The following is a 15,518-nucleotide window of genomic DNA, read 5'->3' as shown; positions in this document are numbered from 1 at the left end:
TCACAGCCATCCTCAGCTACATAGTAACAGGAACTTCCTGATAACTTCTACCTCCACACCATGGCACATAGCAGAGTTGCAAATTAATATCTGAATGTGTTGTTCATCATAGTAACTCTCTCTGCTGATTCAAATGCCCCCCTGTGAATAATTCAGTGACTTTCAGTTTTTATATTTATTTTTTCAGCTTAATCTCTGTTTCCTCAGCTCCTGTTCAAGAAGAATTTGGTACATGGAGCAAGCTTATATGAACAAATTGCAAGGAAGGGTAATCTCTGGCCTCCGGATGCTGGTCCTTGAGAACACACAGGTTGATGTCTCCTGGGTGTGGCTGGTTGGGTGCCTCTCTCAGGGTATTTAGCAATGTCTGCTGCTGAAGTCCTAGCACTATGACTGAAGATCGCTTCATTTTTATGTACATCAGGAACCAGGATATCTGCCTGTTAACCGGACCCTGTATTGACTCATATTAATGCTGCAGACCACTCTGAGTTCCTGCTACATTATCGAACCGAGCCCAGGTCTAGGATGGAGGCTGTCCTTTGTCCTCACCACACCAGACTCCGTAGCCACTTAACTCAGTTTTACATAGGGCTTCACCATGTGGGGGCAGGGAAACATCTGAGTCCCTCCTCTCCTTCAGAAGGAAAGTGAGCAGACCTCTAGTGGGCAACCTAACTCTCTTTTCCTGATCTCTTCACTTGGCAGATCTCACCAGGCAAAGCAGAATTAGTCTAGAGTTCTAAATGAAGTATGGGCCAAAAATCTCTTCCAGGCCTTGATATTTCTATACACCTCTCTAATATTGGCTTGGCCAACAAGTTCATTTATTTTTTTTTCATGTGATGGCTCCAGTAGTGCTTTGTTGTGTGTAACTTCATTTGAAGCAAGTTTGTTAGATTTTATTGTGGCAATTGTCATATCAGCATATATTTTAAAAAACTAATCAAAATTGGTGATTAGTCATTTTAATGTTGAAGGTGGAAGAAAATATGCAGCATTTTCTGTATATTATGCTTTATTATTTCAAGAAGGGTAAAAACACAACTGAAAAGCAAAAAAACAGATTTGTGCAGTGTATGAAGAAAGTGCTGTGAATGCTTGAACATGTCAGAAGTTTGTGTGAAGTTTCTTGGTACTATTGACATTGTGGCCAAATAATTCTTTGCTGTGGGGCTGTCTTATGCATTGGAGAGTGTTTAGCAGCACCCCTGGCCTCTGCCCACTAGAAGTCAATAGCGGGAGATAGCTGACATACTCAAAATATCCAAATCAATGAAGTTATTGCTGAATATAAAAAATGTGTTTTCTATTTTACAGAAAAAACTAAATGGACTCTTTGGTTAACCCAATATATCTTACCTCTCTGGGACTTCTTCTCTCACTTCCAATTTCCCTCTTCTTTTAATTTTAACACCTCCCCAAATCACATATGTTAAGCAAATATGCAGCATTACTTATCACAGTAAATAACTCAGGAGTATTTTAGATAGCTTTATTCTGCTTTAAATTCAAAATTCTTCAACTACTGAATTACTAACACTGTTGTCTCTACAGGAAAATAGATCACTCCTCTTCCAATGGTGTCAAAAGAAACATGTTCTTTGGTTTATAAAATGTGTTTATAAATTGAACCACAAAAATTAATGTGGTAGCATAATATTTGGTGGTAGCTTTCTATGTTGAGTTAATAAAGGCAGTTAGTAAACAGTATAATGACAAGAAAGATATTTAAGCATCACGGAATGAATCATTCAATCTGATTATGTGATGGACAATGATAGCATTATTGATAGTTTGGAAAAGAAATTATTTCAGGATCAGGCACATGGGTTATAGGGGTCTCCTCTTCCATTTTTTATTTCTATCTCAGAAATACAGTAGAATTAAAATAAGCCCTGATGCTCATATTTGTGAGAATGTTATACATTGTTAAGATGTTTTATAGAATTTAAAATTTTTCTTAAGGGCATTTTATTTAAAATAAAATTCTATTTTATTGGAATAAGAATAAAAGCCTGATCACAGGAATTATAAACTTTGGGACAGTTTCATTAGTCAGGTTGACAAATAGGTCTTTGACTAGTTGAGTAAATAAAATGCGCCTGACAGGATCATAATCATAAATTAATATTTATTGAGTACCCAGAAGATGTGTTAGGGGTTTTTTTGACACTATTCTAATTTATTGTCTCAAACTTTGGCACTCCTGACTAAAATAATTAAAGAATAAAGAAAAATTGTTCCCACTTTCATAAAATTGTCATTTTTCTGTGTTTAAAAATGGAATTTAAAATTAGAGTGACTAAGAATAATTCTGAACCTCTTATTGTCCTGAAAAAAAAACTGATGGAAGCAATAGTTCAACTTTTGTTAAAATAAATTAAAAATGATATAATTTGTTGTTAACATTTTTCTTTTTTTTAAAGATTTTATTTATTTATTTATTTTTAGAGAGGGAAGAGAGGGGGAGAGAGAGAGAGAGAAACATCAATATGCAGTTGCTGGGGGCCATGGCCTGCAACCCAGGCATGTACCCTGACTGGGAATCGAACCTGCGACGCTTTGGTTTGCAGCCTGCGCTCAATTGTTGTTAACATTTTTCAATTTGAGTCTCTTTTACATTTAATAATGGGTGAATTACACATAAGGAAAAGTAACAGTATTCAAAGGAGTATTCAGATACCCCAGGGTTCAAATCAATGTATCAAGTGTAAACTGAATTTTAGACAAGGAATGAAATGAAAGAAAAACACTGAAGATCCCTTGCCCCATAACTTTCTCAGACACAACAACATCTGAGAGGTAAGGACTCTAGCACATCTGTGACTGGTACAGAAAACAATTAAAAGAGAAATGACAGACTACTGGGCATCCATATAGGTTGATAATTATCCCACGAGTATGTATCTGATTAAAGATGTAAACTTATTTCCAGGAAAATAATAACTAATGAAGACAACATTCTCAAGATGTGAAGATACAACAAGAAAAAAGAAAGACATGCAAAAGAGTGCCGAAGGAAGCATTTTGAGATAAAGTATACACACCTGGACACTCTTTTATGATGGGGATGTGAAATGTGATGGTTAGAATGCTACGCAAGAGAGCAAGGCCAGAAGCAAACTGTGGTGTGCAAAACCCTCCTGCCGCTGCTCAAGGATTATCTGCTCCTCAGAACAGCTGCAGTCCTCGGGACTCACCCACAACCATCAGAGCTAGATTTAGATGCAGAGAGTCATTTGGTTTCATGATTTGTAGCTCTGTGAAAGTCCCTAAAACATCACTGGAAAATATAACAAGAGGAACACATTTTGATTAGTCTGTTGGGTTTACAATTAGTCTTTCCCCAGCATATATTAAAATAAGACAGATGGCCACTTAAATATCTGTACAGCAGAGCTTTTGTTTTGTGAATGTGTATGTAAAATAGGCCACAGCCATCCCATTCCTCTTCTCTGTCCCTTCCCTCATACTGATTATCTATCTCTTTCAAAGTTACTGGAGAATCCCAATGAAAGGATCTTGGAATGAATACCCAAGGAATCTGAGTTTTTGACAGCAATCAGTGTTATACTGAAATGGGTGGTCCAAAGCCTCATGAGGAAAACACTGTCTTAAGCTTTCAAATCTGATTCTGCTTTGCCCACTTCACTGAGTTAACTTCTCAAAGATAACCTGTCATTTTACAATGTCCAGGTCTCTAGTACAGGTTGCCTTTCTTGACCTCTCTGAAAAAGCTTTCAACACCTGCTGGTAACTGCTGCCTTTTTCTGAAACTCTCTTTTCCTTTGGCCTCTACACTCAGGAGCAATCCTAGTTGTTCTCAGGTATGGCAGGTGACGTAGCATCATGCAGATGATGTGACTCTGGAGCCAGCTTGCCATAGTTCAGGGCCTGACTTCACCTCTTTCTAGTTGAGCTTGGGCAAGTTACTTTTCTTTCTTTTAAAAAAAAAGAGTTTATTAATTTTTTAGAGAGAGGGGAAGGGAAGGAGAAAGAGGGAGAGAAACATCAATGTGTGGCTGCCCGTTGCATGCCCCCTACTGGGGACCTGGCCTACAATCCAGACATGTGCCCTGACTGGGAATTAAACCTGCAACCCTGTGGTCTGCCGGCCTACACTCAATCCACTGAGCTACACCAGCCAGGGTGACAAGTTACTTTACTTTATGTTGGTTTTCTTTATGTTGGTATACATAATGGATACTAATAACAATACTAATTCATAAAATATGATTAAACAAATATATAGAGTTATTAGAATGATGTTAGACAAAGTGAATGCACAACAAATGTTACCCATTGTTTATGCTCCTGATACCTTCATCATCTCCTTAGGATACCCTTTCTTTTCCTCCTATAAATAATAGATTTTAAGGTCACTTCCCCTTTCTTCATTTTTTGACTATCTTACGACTTCCTTTTCAGCTTTAGTTATTGTAACAGCAAGGCTAAAACTCATGTCTTAGTAGTACAAATTGAATACAAACACAGGTCAAGTTATTATCTTTGTTCTCTTCCAATGAGCTTTTCCTCTGTGCAGTTTATCAACATCAAGCATATTATTCTAAACTAACATAATAGTTACCACACATCATACAGAGTGCTAATCAAGAATCTTGTTAAATAGTTTGCACCAGTGGTCTTTGTTAGAAAATTGCACATAATCTTTGAATTCAGGGAATATGAATTCTTCATCAGAATTACCATTGCACACGCAAGTGTTTGTTTAATATGTGTTAAGAAAGTTAAATATTCTTATATTAATTTTGTTTTTATTCTTATACTTCTGAAACCATAACCTTTTTTTTCCCTCTTATTCATTGATTAGTTCACACCATCCTCTGTTTTTCTACACTTCTTCTGAGTCACTGAAATAAAATCTTGAAGTAAAATCATACGTGTTTTTTGGTCATGTGTTTTCTCTAAAGCAATGATGAAATTGAAATTTATATTCATGCTTTCTATCCTCTCAAGGGTGGCAATTTTATGTGCATAGTAAATATGTCCTGTTCGTATCTTTGATTTTGACACCATACAAGTAATTCCAAATAGGAAAGGCAATGTAATCTATCCTTGGTCTTTTTACCTGCATGCACTGTGTCAACCTAAACTTGAATAGTCTTGGTAGATCCCAAGTAGGAATCTAATTTTACATAAAATGTCAGTAAAGGCTGCCTTTACTAAAGATTACACAGGTGAGATGTAAGAGGGAATTACAGCACACATTTCAAGGGTAACAGATTTGATATTCATATTAGACAAAGCTTTTCTCTCTATCCTCTTATCCTTAACCACAGTAGGGCATTCACTCGGACCTTTCTGGTTTGTTAGTTCCTCAGGCCAATTTTCTCTTTACTTTTCCAGTATTAGGTTGGGCAGGCCAGTTATGTCTCACATCTAACTGAAAACCAACAAAAGTAAGTTTATCATGGTTTTCCTCCAACAGCGAGCCCCACACTCAAGGTTAGTTCAGATTCGTCCAGAGAGACTCTGAAGCTTTGCTAGACACCTAAGTGATAGTACCCTTTGTTCCTACCTCTGTGGGTTTCTTTATTTTTATTTATATTCAGTGTTGTACCTCATCTTCAGCCCATCCCCTTTACATCTTCCAGAAAGTCCTCACTATTTTACTCTTCTCAAGTGTGCAGTGCTGCTATGGAATTATCTATTTTTATGTTCAAATTTCCCATGTCCCAGCATTGCAATTTTGGAAACAAGAAGAGGAAATGGATGAATCTGGGCTGCTATTTTTAAATCTGTGTTACTTATCTCTTACTTAAACATGAAACCAATATTTTAAAGTCTAATAAATTAATCTTCAGTACCATCTTAAACACACACACACTCATAACATCGTTGAGTATTTTTGAAAACATGCACAAAAAAGAAGCACACCATGCCTGGGATGATGCTATGGAAACTGGGAAGGCAATTTAGATAGGATTGGCCTCTGACTGCAAAATATCTTGTTCAGGAAAGGGAGATTTATATGTAAAAGAATCCCACCTGTGCAACCTACTAGATCGGTTACCATGGGCAAATCATTTTCTACAGGAAATATAAAGAGAACAAAATAAAATTGAAAAAATATACTTTCAAACCTAGAAAAGTAGAAATGTGATTATTTTTCGAAGATTGAAGGGTAGAGAAACACTAGGCCTGGAAGTGATTGGTAACAGGAAAAGGCAAAGGTAAGGAAACAGGAGGTAATTCTAACTGTGCTGAGCAGATATGAAGTCCAGATGCACAAAACAATTGTTCTGCCCTTCAATTGCTATAAGCTCCCAATTCTTTTAAGTCTTCAAATCTCCCCAGACATACACACACACAGAGAATCACAAATAAATTCTATTCTTGCATCTCAAATAAATTCTATTCCCAAATTAAATGGCATGTATTTAATTCATTCTTTTTTCTCTTAAGGCTTCCCTTAATGGCCATTTAATCTAATTTTTCACTGATAACAGACACAAAGAACTAGACTTCACTTCTTGGGTGCAGTAACTCACTGGGGTGGTCTCCAGACAAGGGTCAGGCAGCCTCAGATTGTAGAACCTCACAATTATTCCATGAAAGAGGGGTTTATCAGGGACACAAACTGGATTTTAAAGAAATCTCTGCATTGAAAAAGATGGTATCCTCTAATGGTATTAATACTAAATCCAGGTGAAGCAAGTAGCTAGTGGCTAATAGTCTACCTCTTTTGAAATAATCAAATGCATTTTCTCTTCAGGGAGAAAAAAATCAGTAACCAAAGTCAGAGGCCTACTTAAAATCTGAACATGGTCAAATTAGCATTTGTCACTTTCTCCCACATTTTTAGCCTTCAATGATAAGAAACTTAGATTGCTCAGACAAGAACAAAATGCTATTACATAATGTTGGGCATTGTAGTATCAGCTTTTTTCATTTCCTCACCTTGGCTGACCCTTTTCCTAAAGGAAAAGGCCAATAATAGAGAAAGCAGTGTGAATGAAGAAATATTCCTTACAGCCACACTACAATATGCCATATACTAATTTGGGTAAGATATAATTAAGAGAGCAATTATCATTATTAAATGAAATGAACCCCAAAGGAAATAACATGAATACATAAATTTACTGGCAAGTTCTAATTAGTCTACTGATACTCTATAAAAGCACAAATAGTCTTTGGAGATCAAACATGAGACAAATTTATAGATAAATAAGTTATATATAAAACCAAGTTTTGAGGTAGCAGAAAATTCTGTCAGGCTATTTTGTTTTTAATAACTTCCAATGTTACAGAAGAAGAAACATCTTGTAAATTGAAAATCTCCTGACATTTTTAAGCTGCATCTGGGACAATCAATTCAAAGAAAAAAAAAAAAGACCAAATCAGTGAGAGCTAGAAATAAAATTTTATTTAGCCTCTCTGCTAAATAAAAGAAAATTTAATGTTAAGGTGAAAGATAAGAGTGAAAATACTTTAGATTTATGTGCCACAAAACAATGAGCACTAAAATACTCTGGAATAGTGTTAGATAAAACTGAATTATTTGATAGCATTTTCAGCCCAATAAAAATAGAAAACCAGGTTTAGTACAATAACTCAAATATGACAAAGATGGTATGAATAAAATAAAGCTGACACAATAGGTCAACTTGTTAGATCTACCTGCAGTCAGATCTAGCTAGGACTGGTATTGAGGTCTCCTCTGAAGTATAATTTCAGTCCCAACTAATATGACCTAAACCAAGTGTTCTGATTAATTCATAAGTGTTTTTAATGATTTTACTAAGTAAAGTGCCTTGGGAAAAATATATAAGGATACAAAAAATGGCAATAAAAATTTGTTAAGTAGCATATTGATCAATGTGTTGTTGGGGTTGTGATAGAATTTCATTTTTTACGTTCTCTTAAAATTATTTCTCTCTTTGAGTGAGTAAATACAGAGTTTTGACAGACAATTCATTTTGGAGAGACACTAGAGTTTAGAAGAGAAAGTACTGAAATGAGTAAAACCTGAGTTTGCTAGTTTGACTATTTAATAGTTGAGTAATCTCCAGCCCCAAAGCACCCACCCAGGAATTCAGTTGATGGTATCCTTAATTTCCACATTAGTAGAAGGAAGATAATGGCAACATCTCTGTGATTGTAAGAAAAACATGAACTAGAAATGTACATAAAGCCTTTAACACAATGCTAGCCCATAATAAGTGCACTGATAGAATTATTTTTGAAATAATTGATCTTAGGAAACTCATTCCTGTGATTATGGTTTGAAAGTTGGTTACTATTCTAAGTTTTTTCTGGGATAGCTCTGTTATGAGTTTCTAAACCAGATGTATCTTTTGTTCTAGTTTCTTTCTAAGTTATTGTTCATTACTACTCCAAAAGAAATCAGTAAACACCAAGGTAGGTGAAATAAAACCACAAAGTTGACACTACTGACTTTCAATAATACAAACTTAAGAAAAACAACTTGAAATTGAATCATGCTGTGCTTAAGACAATTTTACATAAATGTCAATGATAAGGATGGGTTTCCCTTAATAATTTCAAAATAGAGGCTGTAAAATACATATTTTTGAATATGAATTAATAAATACATTTGCACTTCTATCTAAGATGGAGGTGTAGGTAGATATACTTTGCTTCCTCACACAACCAAAAGAAGGATGACAACAAATTTAAAAACAAAAAATAACCAGCATAGCCAGAAAATCAAACTTTATGGAAGTCCAACAACCAAGGAATTAAAGAAGAAACATTCATCCAGACTGGTAAGAGGGGTGGAGATTGGCAGCCAGGGCAGAGAGGACATGCAGCAAGGCAGTAGCTGAAGGAAAAGTTGGCCCCTACATTGGCGTGTGGATAAACCAAGAGGAACAACTGGAGAGTAAGACAGACCATGCAACCCAGGGTTCCAGTGCAGGGAAATAAAGCCTCAAAACCTCTGGCTGTAAAAACCTGTGGGGGTTGCCACAGCAGGAGAAACTCCCAGCCTCTCAGGAGAGTTTGTTGGAGAGACTCACAGGGTCCTAGAATGTACACAAAAGCACCCACCCAGGAATCAGCATCAGAAGGGCCAAATTTACTTGTGGGTAGTGGGGGAAGTGACTAAAATCCAGTTGAGAGCCAAGCAAGCCATATTGTTCCCTCTTGGACCCCTTCCTCACATGCATTGCCACAACACAATGACATGGGTTGCCTCTCCCTGATGAATACATAAGGCTCCGCCCCTTACAACATAACAGGTGCACCAAGACAAAAAAAAAAAAAAAAGGTAGCACCCAAATGAAAGAACAGACAGATCAAATCTCCAAAAATATAACTAAGCTATGAAGAGATAGCCAACCTATCAGAGGTAGAGTTCAAAACACTGGTAATCACGATGCTCACAGAAATGGTTGAGTATGGTCACAAATTAGAGAAAGAAGTGAAAGCTACAAAAAGTCAAATAAAGGAAAATGTACAGGGAACCAACAGTGAAGGGAAGGAAACAGGGACTCAAATCAATGGTTTGGAGCAGAAGGGAAAAATAAACATTCATCCAGAACAGAATGAAGAAATAGGAATTCCAAAAATGAGGAGAGGCTGAGGAACCTATAGGACAACTTTAAACATTCCAACATCTGAATCATAAGATGCAAAAAGGAGAAGAAGAAGAAGAGCAAGAAATTGAAACTTATTTGAAAAAAATTACAAAGGAGAACCTCCCCAATCTGGCAGAGGAAATAGACTTCCAGGAAGTCCAGGAAGCCCAGAGAATCCCAAAGGAGTTGGACTCAAGGAAGCACACACCAAGGCACATCATAATTACACTACCCAAGATTAAAGATAAGGAGAGAATCTTAAAAGCGGTAAGAGAAAAGGAGACATCTACAAAGGAGTTCCCATTAGACTATCAGCTGATTTCTCAAAAGAAAACTTGCAGGAAAGAAAGGGCTGGAAAGAAATATTCAAAGTCATGAAAGGCAAGGACCTACATCCAAGATTACTCTATCTAGCAAAGTTATCATTTAGAATGAAAGAGCAGACTAAGTGATTCCCAGATAAGGTCAAGTTAAAGGAGTTCATCATCACCAAGCTCTTATTATATGAAATATTAAAAGGACTTAGCTAAGAAAAAGAAAATGATCAAAATTATGAACAGTAAAATGACAACAGACTCGCAACTATCAACAGCTGAACATAAAAAACCCCCACAAAAACCAAAACAAACTAAACAAACAGAACGGGAAGAGGATCACAGAAATGGAGATCATATGGAGGGTTATCAGTGGGGAGGGGGTGGGGAGAGAATAGGGGAAAAGGCACAGGGAATAAGAAGCATAAATGGTAGGTACAAAATAGATAGGGGAGGTTAAGAATGGTATAAGAAATGGAGAAGCCAGAGGACTCATATGTATGACCCATGGACTTGAACTAAGTAGGGGGAAATACCTGTAGGGAGATGCAGAGTGGAGGGGAATAAAGGGGAGGAAAGAAAATGGGACAACTGTAATAACATAATCAATAAAATATACTTAAAAAATAAAGACATATTGTCCCACTCCAAATAAATAAGTACATACATTTGCCTTTCTAATTCACCTTGTCTATAGAATTCAGCAGCTTTCACTTACTTTCCAATGACCATTTTTATTTTTACATCTCTTTGACCAGTAACATCCACAATTAACTATTTGTCATGCAACAGAAAGAGAAGTATGGAGGGAATAAAGCAGCTTATTCTAAGTAACACAAAGCAAGGTAGAAATAATTTCCACTTGAAAAAATATACTGTTGTTTTCTTATGATTTGGTAACCTTGAAGCAAACTATGAAGTTATACTTAAAATCTTCATGATGTCAAATATACGAACAGATCAAAATTTAGCCACATTTTTAAACATCATTAAAATGTTGATAAAATGTATTTTACTTATCAAAGATGAAACATACCACCAGAATACAATATTGTAACACTTTGGAGTTGCTACTGTTTTATCTCCCTACCATCCCAGTGTAGGAACCCACCCTCCCCTCCCTATCCTCTCCAGCTTTCTCTAATAACCTTCCATTTGTTTCCACAGGTATCTTTTTGCTATTTTTAAAATGTGTGTATTCCTAAAATCAACACATACTTTAAAATAACAGTCTAACATGATTAAACAAATCACTTTAACTGAATTTTTACTAGCCAATTTAAACAATCTGTATATATTAGTAGATACTATTTTATTGGTTAAAACACTGCTTTAAAAGATATCTGTTTTTTCAAATCAATTTCAATCTTACCAACCCATTGAAGCCTCTGACATGCATATGACAAGGACAAAATTCTGAGATGTCATAAATTAAATTACAACAAGCCAGAGAGAGGAAGGAAGGAAGAGATAAGAGAAGTTAATCAGTTAACAACTGCAGGGCAAACCCAGCCCAAGACTGCTCACATTCCGGAGTGTGTGTTGAAACTTTGAACATCAGGTGGCTATTTTTGTGATTCCTAAGGAGAATAGCCAGGCGCCACTGACCACCAGACACCTCTGCTTCCTGCTTACACAAGCACTTTCCACACTGTTACCCAACAGCAATCCAGCAGAGCAAACACTTGTTCCTTACGGACTAGGCATCTATCCCAGAGCTAGCCGCCTCAACGTCTCCCACCTCCTCTGTGCACAGCCAATGTGAAAATCTTTCAAAACAACCTACATCTTTCTTCCCCAAAACATGTCCATGGAAAAGCCCATCAGCGCCAGGACAGTGGACATAATTGTCTATTCCAGCTAGCCCTGCTGTTGAAGGTTCAGACCGAGGGCCCCACGATGCGGCCGCATAAACACTTTCTTTCAGAAAAGTTGTGAGCCATGAAAGGTTTTTTTTATGTTTGTTTAACACAAAAAAACAAACAAACCACATTGTTTTATGTAAAATATAAGAGGATGCCTATTTGGGGATAATGATATTAAAGGCAAACAAACATCAAGGAACTCTAATGTCAACTTTTTCAATTAATAACAAATGTCCAGGGTAATGATCACACCTTAATACAGTCAATTATACACAACAAACAAAATTTCCTTTTCTCCAAAAGCCGTGAGAAATTATTTAGTTTAACGAACTGTGCTAATAAAGCTTTCATTTAATGATTTTTTTCTAAGTTTTAAAAGCAGAAACCAATCCATTCTCTTACCTTCACATCTGTACTTCCGCACATAGTTTAAGTTGATGGTGTGAAATTGAGAAGACACCGTTTTAGAAAAACTTACCGTTGTCATTTTTCAACATCCCATTGCTGAGCTGCTTTAATCTTTTTTGATGCGATTTGCCGTTGTAGTGGATCTGAGCTTGAGCGGTCGAGTTCAGCTGGATGTTGCACACGCTGCACAAGGTGAAGTTCGCGTGTTTCTTTTCTCTTTCTGGTTTTTCTTCAAAGTCATCAGGTAAAAATTCAGCCTCACTCTCCCCATCTTGTGCGCAAGTGAAATCTAGGGTTGCAAAGAAATTTATGAATACGTCACTCGAGATTTCTGGATTCCTTTATATAATTAAACTGAGTAGCAAATAAAGACAGTCTAGACACTCAGAACTCAAAATTTTCACTTTGGCTCACTTTGATAGGTTGCTTTTGCCCTATCCAGAAATAAATAGCCTCTGTAATGGAACCCAAATGGCAAATACTTTGCATCATTTTTTCTATGTCAAACACTGTGTTAAATGTCTGAAAGTGTTTAGCACACATTTAGTTATTATGATAATAGATTAGGCATTTAAGTTTCCCTGTTTCTTAACCGAGGAAACTAAGGTTCAGGGTGAGTGGAAAACTTGCCTAAGGTCACAGGCAGGCTAAGAACCACTATAGTTGGGATAAGCATTGTTTTATTGATCTCCAAATCCCAGGTTGTTAATCATTCTGTTCTCTAGCATTCATTTAATGTAATATTATGCATTTCCCTTTTAATTTAACTAAATATAATTCTCTTATTTTTGCTTTTCTTGCAAAAGCAAAGATGTAAGTAAAGTCACTTATATCTAGGTGGATACTACTTAAACATACAAAAATATTAAAATTATTTCAAACTCTAAAAGAATATATTTTATATCAGCAGCACAAAACAGGTTTTTAATATTCAAGGTAGCTGCCCAACAAGGTATAAAAATTTGTAACCGATCTATAAATTACATTTGCATACATTATTTTTAGATAAATGCATGCTTTTTATACTCAGATCTAAGAAAAGGGCAACTAATATTTGTAACACCTCTGGGCTTAAAATGGTAATAACTAAAGTAACTGCTGCAATACATATTTTACTATTGATTTATAAATCACTTACAATAATAATGAGTCCTTTCTAAATTTTTTTTCTGTGCTTTCTCTACACAGGACTTTGCAGAACCTTTATGGTCCAGACACGATTTCTCCATTCTAATTTGCCATATTCTTCAAGAATTTATTTTGTAGTCTTTGTGATTATTGGGAAAGGAAAACGATCATTTTTTAAATTTATTTATTTTCAAAGAGAGGGGAAGGGAGGGATAAAGAGAGGGAGAGAAACATCGATGTGTGAGAGAAACATTGATCAGTTGCTTCCCACATGCCCCCAACCAGGGACTGGCCCCCAACCCAGGCACGTGCCCTGACCTGGAAAGGAACCTTTCCGTTTGGAAGACAACACCCAACCCGCTGAGCCACACCAGTTGGGGCAGCAATCATTAGGTTAATGTGGCAGGCACTTTCTCTGTGGTGGAGATGAACTGATGGGCAAGATAAGATTTCCTGGCCATTATACACCTAACTGGTAATGATGGAAAGGGTGTGGGCTTTGGGATCAGGCAAATGAGATGATAAACACCCAGATAATGTTAGCAATATACAAGAATTCATTTGCTGGTAATTAAAAAAACAAACAGAAAAAACCTAACAACTGAACTTAAGCCAAAAACAATAGTTTTATCTCTTAAAGGATGTTGAGGGGACTATTTAATTTCTAAAAGGAGTACAAGATTTTTAAGTATATAATTCATGCTTTTTGTGGACTAATTTATTTAAAAGAACTTTACCTTGTTTTAAAAAGCAAACTTTATCTTTCTTAGTCAGGTGAATTTAAGTAGTCATATTTAAAAGAAAAGTTGTAAACTGTGTCATTATTACATGATTTTAGTTAAAGCAAAATATATAAACACATTAACTTCTCTTATTTCATGTAAGCAAATGAATTTCAGCCTATACTCCAGGCTGCATTCAGAATGTCTCAAAACTTTTTTCTAGAGTGAGTTATGGTTTTAGTCTTTTATCTCAAATACCATTAAATAATGAAAAAGATTAAGTAATGATGATATACTTAATTAAGGTGATATTGTATACAGCCAATAAAAGCAGATTTGGAAATTTTTATAATGTGGGAAATTCACCACTACAATAAGTAAAAAACAAACACAAAATGTGAATTTACACACAATATGTTTACAAATATGTAAAATACAAATAAGACAGACAAAATGTTAGTAGGAGGTGATGTTTAACGGTGGGATTAGAGTTGATTTTTTGTCTATATTTTCAACATTTTAAATTGAATTGCACTTATGAGAAAGACAAATCCATATATTTGAAAGAAGCCTAAAATGAGCTTTATCCTGTAGGATGAAAGGTTTAGGTTTGGCAGGTCCAGGCCGCAGCACACAGATGGTCATCCCAGCCCATGAGCCCTGGCGACACATCGTTTTTGCCAAATGCATGTATAGAAAAACATTTTCTTCCTTGCCTCAAATTTCTGTCTTGGCTCATTAAACAAAAACTCTCCAGTAGATTAATGTTTATTATTTGTTAATTGTGACAAACTGCCCATGCTAATCCAACATGTCAATGATAGAAGGAACTGGGTGTAGAGTTATACAGGAAATCCACTCGTGTGGCAACTTTCCTGCAAACCTAAAGTGAAAGATTTTATTTTTTAAAAAAGTTGGGGAATAGGCCAGGGACCATCCTCTGTTCCTCTCCTGGAGCCATAAATCAGGAATTTCTCTACTTTTATAAAGTTGTGTTGTACTCTGGGGAAAAACGACAACAATGACAAAACTAAGTAGCTTCTCTTCTTGCATCTCCTGCTCTTTCATTTCCACAACAGAAAAAGGAAGTTGAGTGACTCGGAGCTGGGGGAAAGGACCACTGCCTCATGGATGGCCCACCACCTTGGCTCTGTATTTCCAAATCAGCCTAGAATTACATTCTGTTGTCTCCTCAGTTGCCATGTATGAACCTAAAGCGTAATGGCTTAGCATCCTTGAATGGAAGGCCCAGAACACTCTCTAGTTGCCTTATAACTGGTAAAGTTAAAGAGGTAAAGACAATTCAAAAAGCAAAGGGCAGAAAAAATCCAATACGTACCATGATTCCAAACCATTGTCTCTAACTCAGCTTTGCCCATTAAATCATTAACCTACCAAGCCACCAACAAAAACTCTAACACACGTCAACTGAGTCCGTGTGTCTTTTTACAATTTGTTCCAATCAAGGATGAAGACTTCGCTATTCAGACATTCACACACCCACATGCTATT

At 36.2% G+C, this 15,518-nt stretch overlaps 1 protein-coding gene across 2 annotated transcripts in view; it reads right to left on the bottom strand.

Annotated features, from left to right (window-relative positions):
* ZNF385D (zinc finger protein 385D) overlaps nucleotides 1–15,518 on the bottom strand; it is a 759,183-nt gene that overhangs the window by 576,838 nt on the left and 166,827 nt on the right. For both annotated transcript variants that reach the window (XM_036030594.1, XM_036030592.1), the window contains exon 2: nucleotides 12,227–12,445. In XM_036030594.1, coding sequence (XP_035886487.1) covers nucleotides 12,227–12,445 — 219 coding nt within the window. The remainder of the gene's footprint in view (nucleotides 1–12,226; nucleotides 12,446–15,518) is intronic.

Source organism: Phyllostomus discolor, chromosome 7, assembly GCF_004126475.2.
Source record: "Phyllostomus discolor isolate MPI-MPIP mPhyDis1 chromosome 7, mPhyDis1.pri.v3, whole genome shotgun sequence".
Taxonomy (NCBI): Eukaryota; Metazoa; Chordata; class Mammalia; order Chiroptera; family Phyllostomidae; genus Phyllostomus; species Phyllostomus discolor.
Note: the sequence above shows the minus strand (reverse complement) of the source record. Positions and strands in the feature narration are given on the sequence as shown.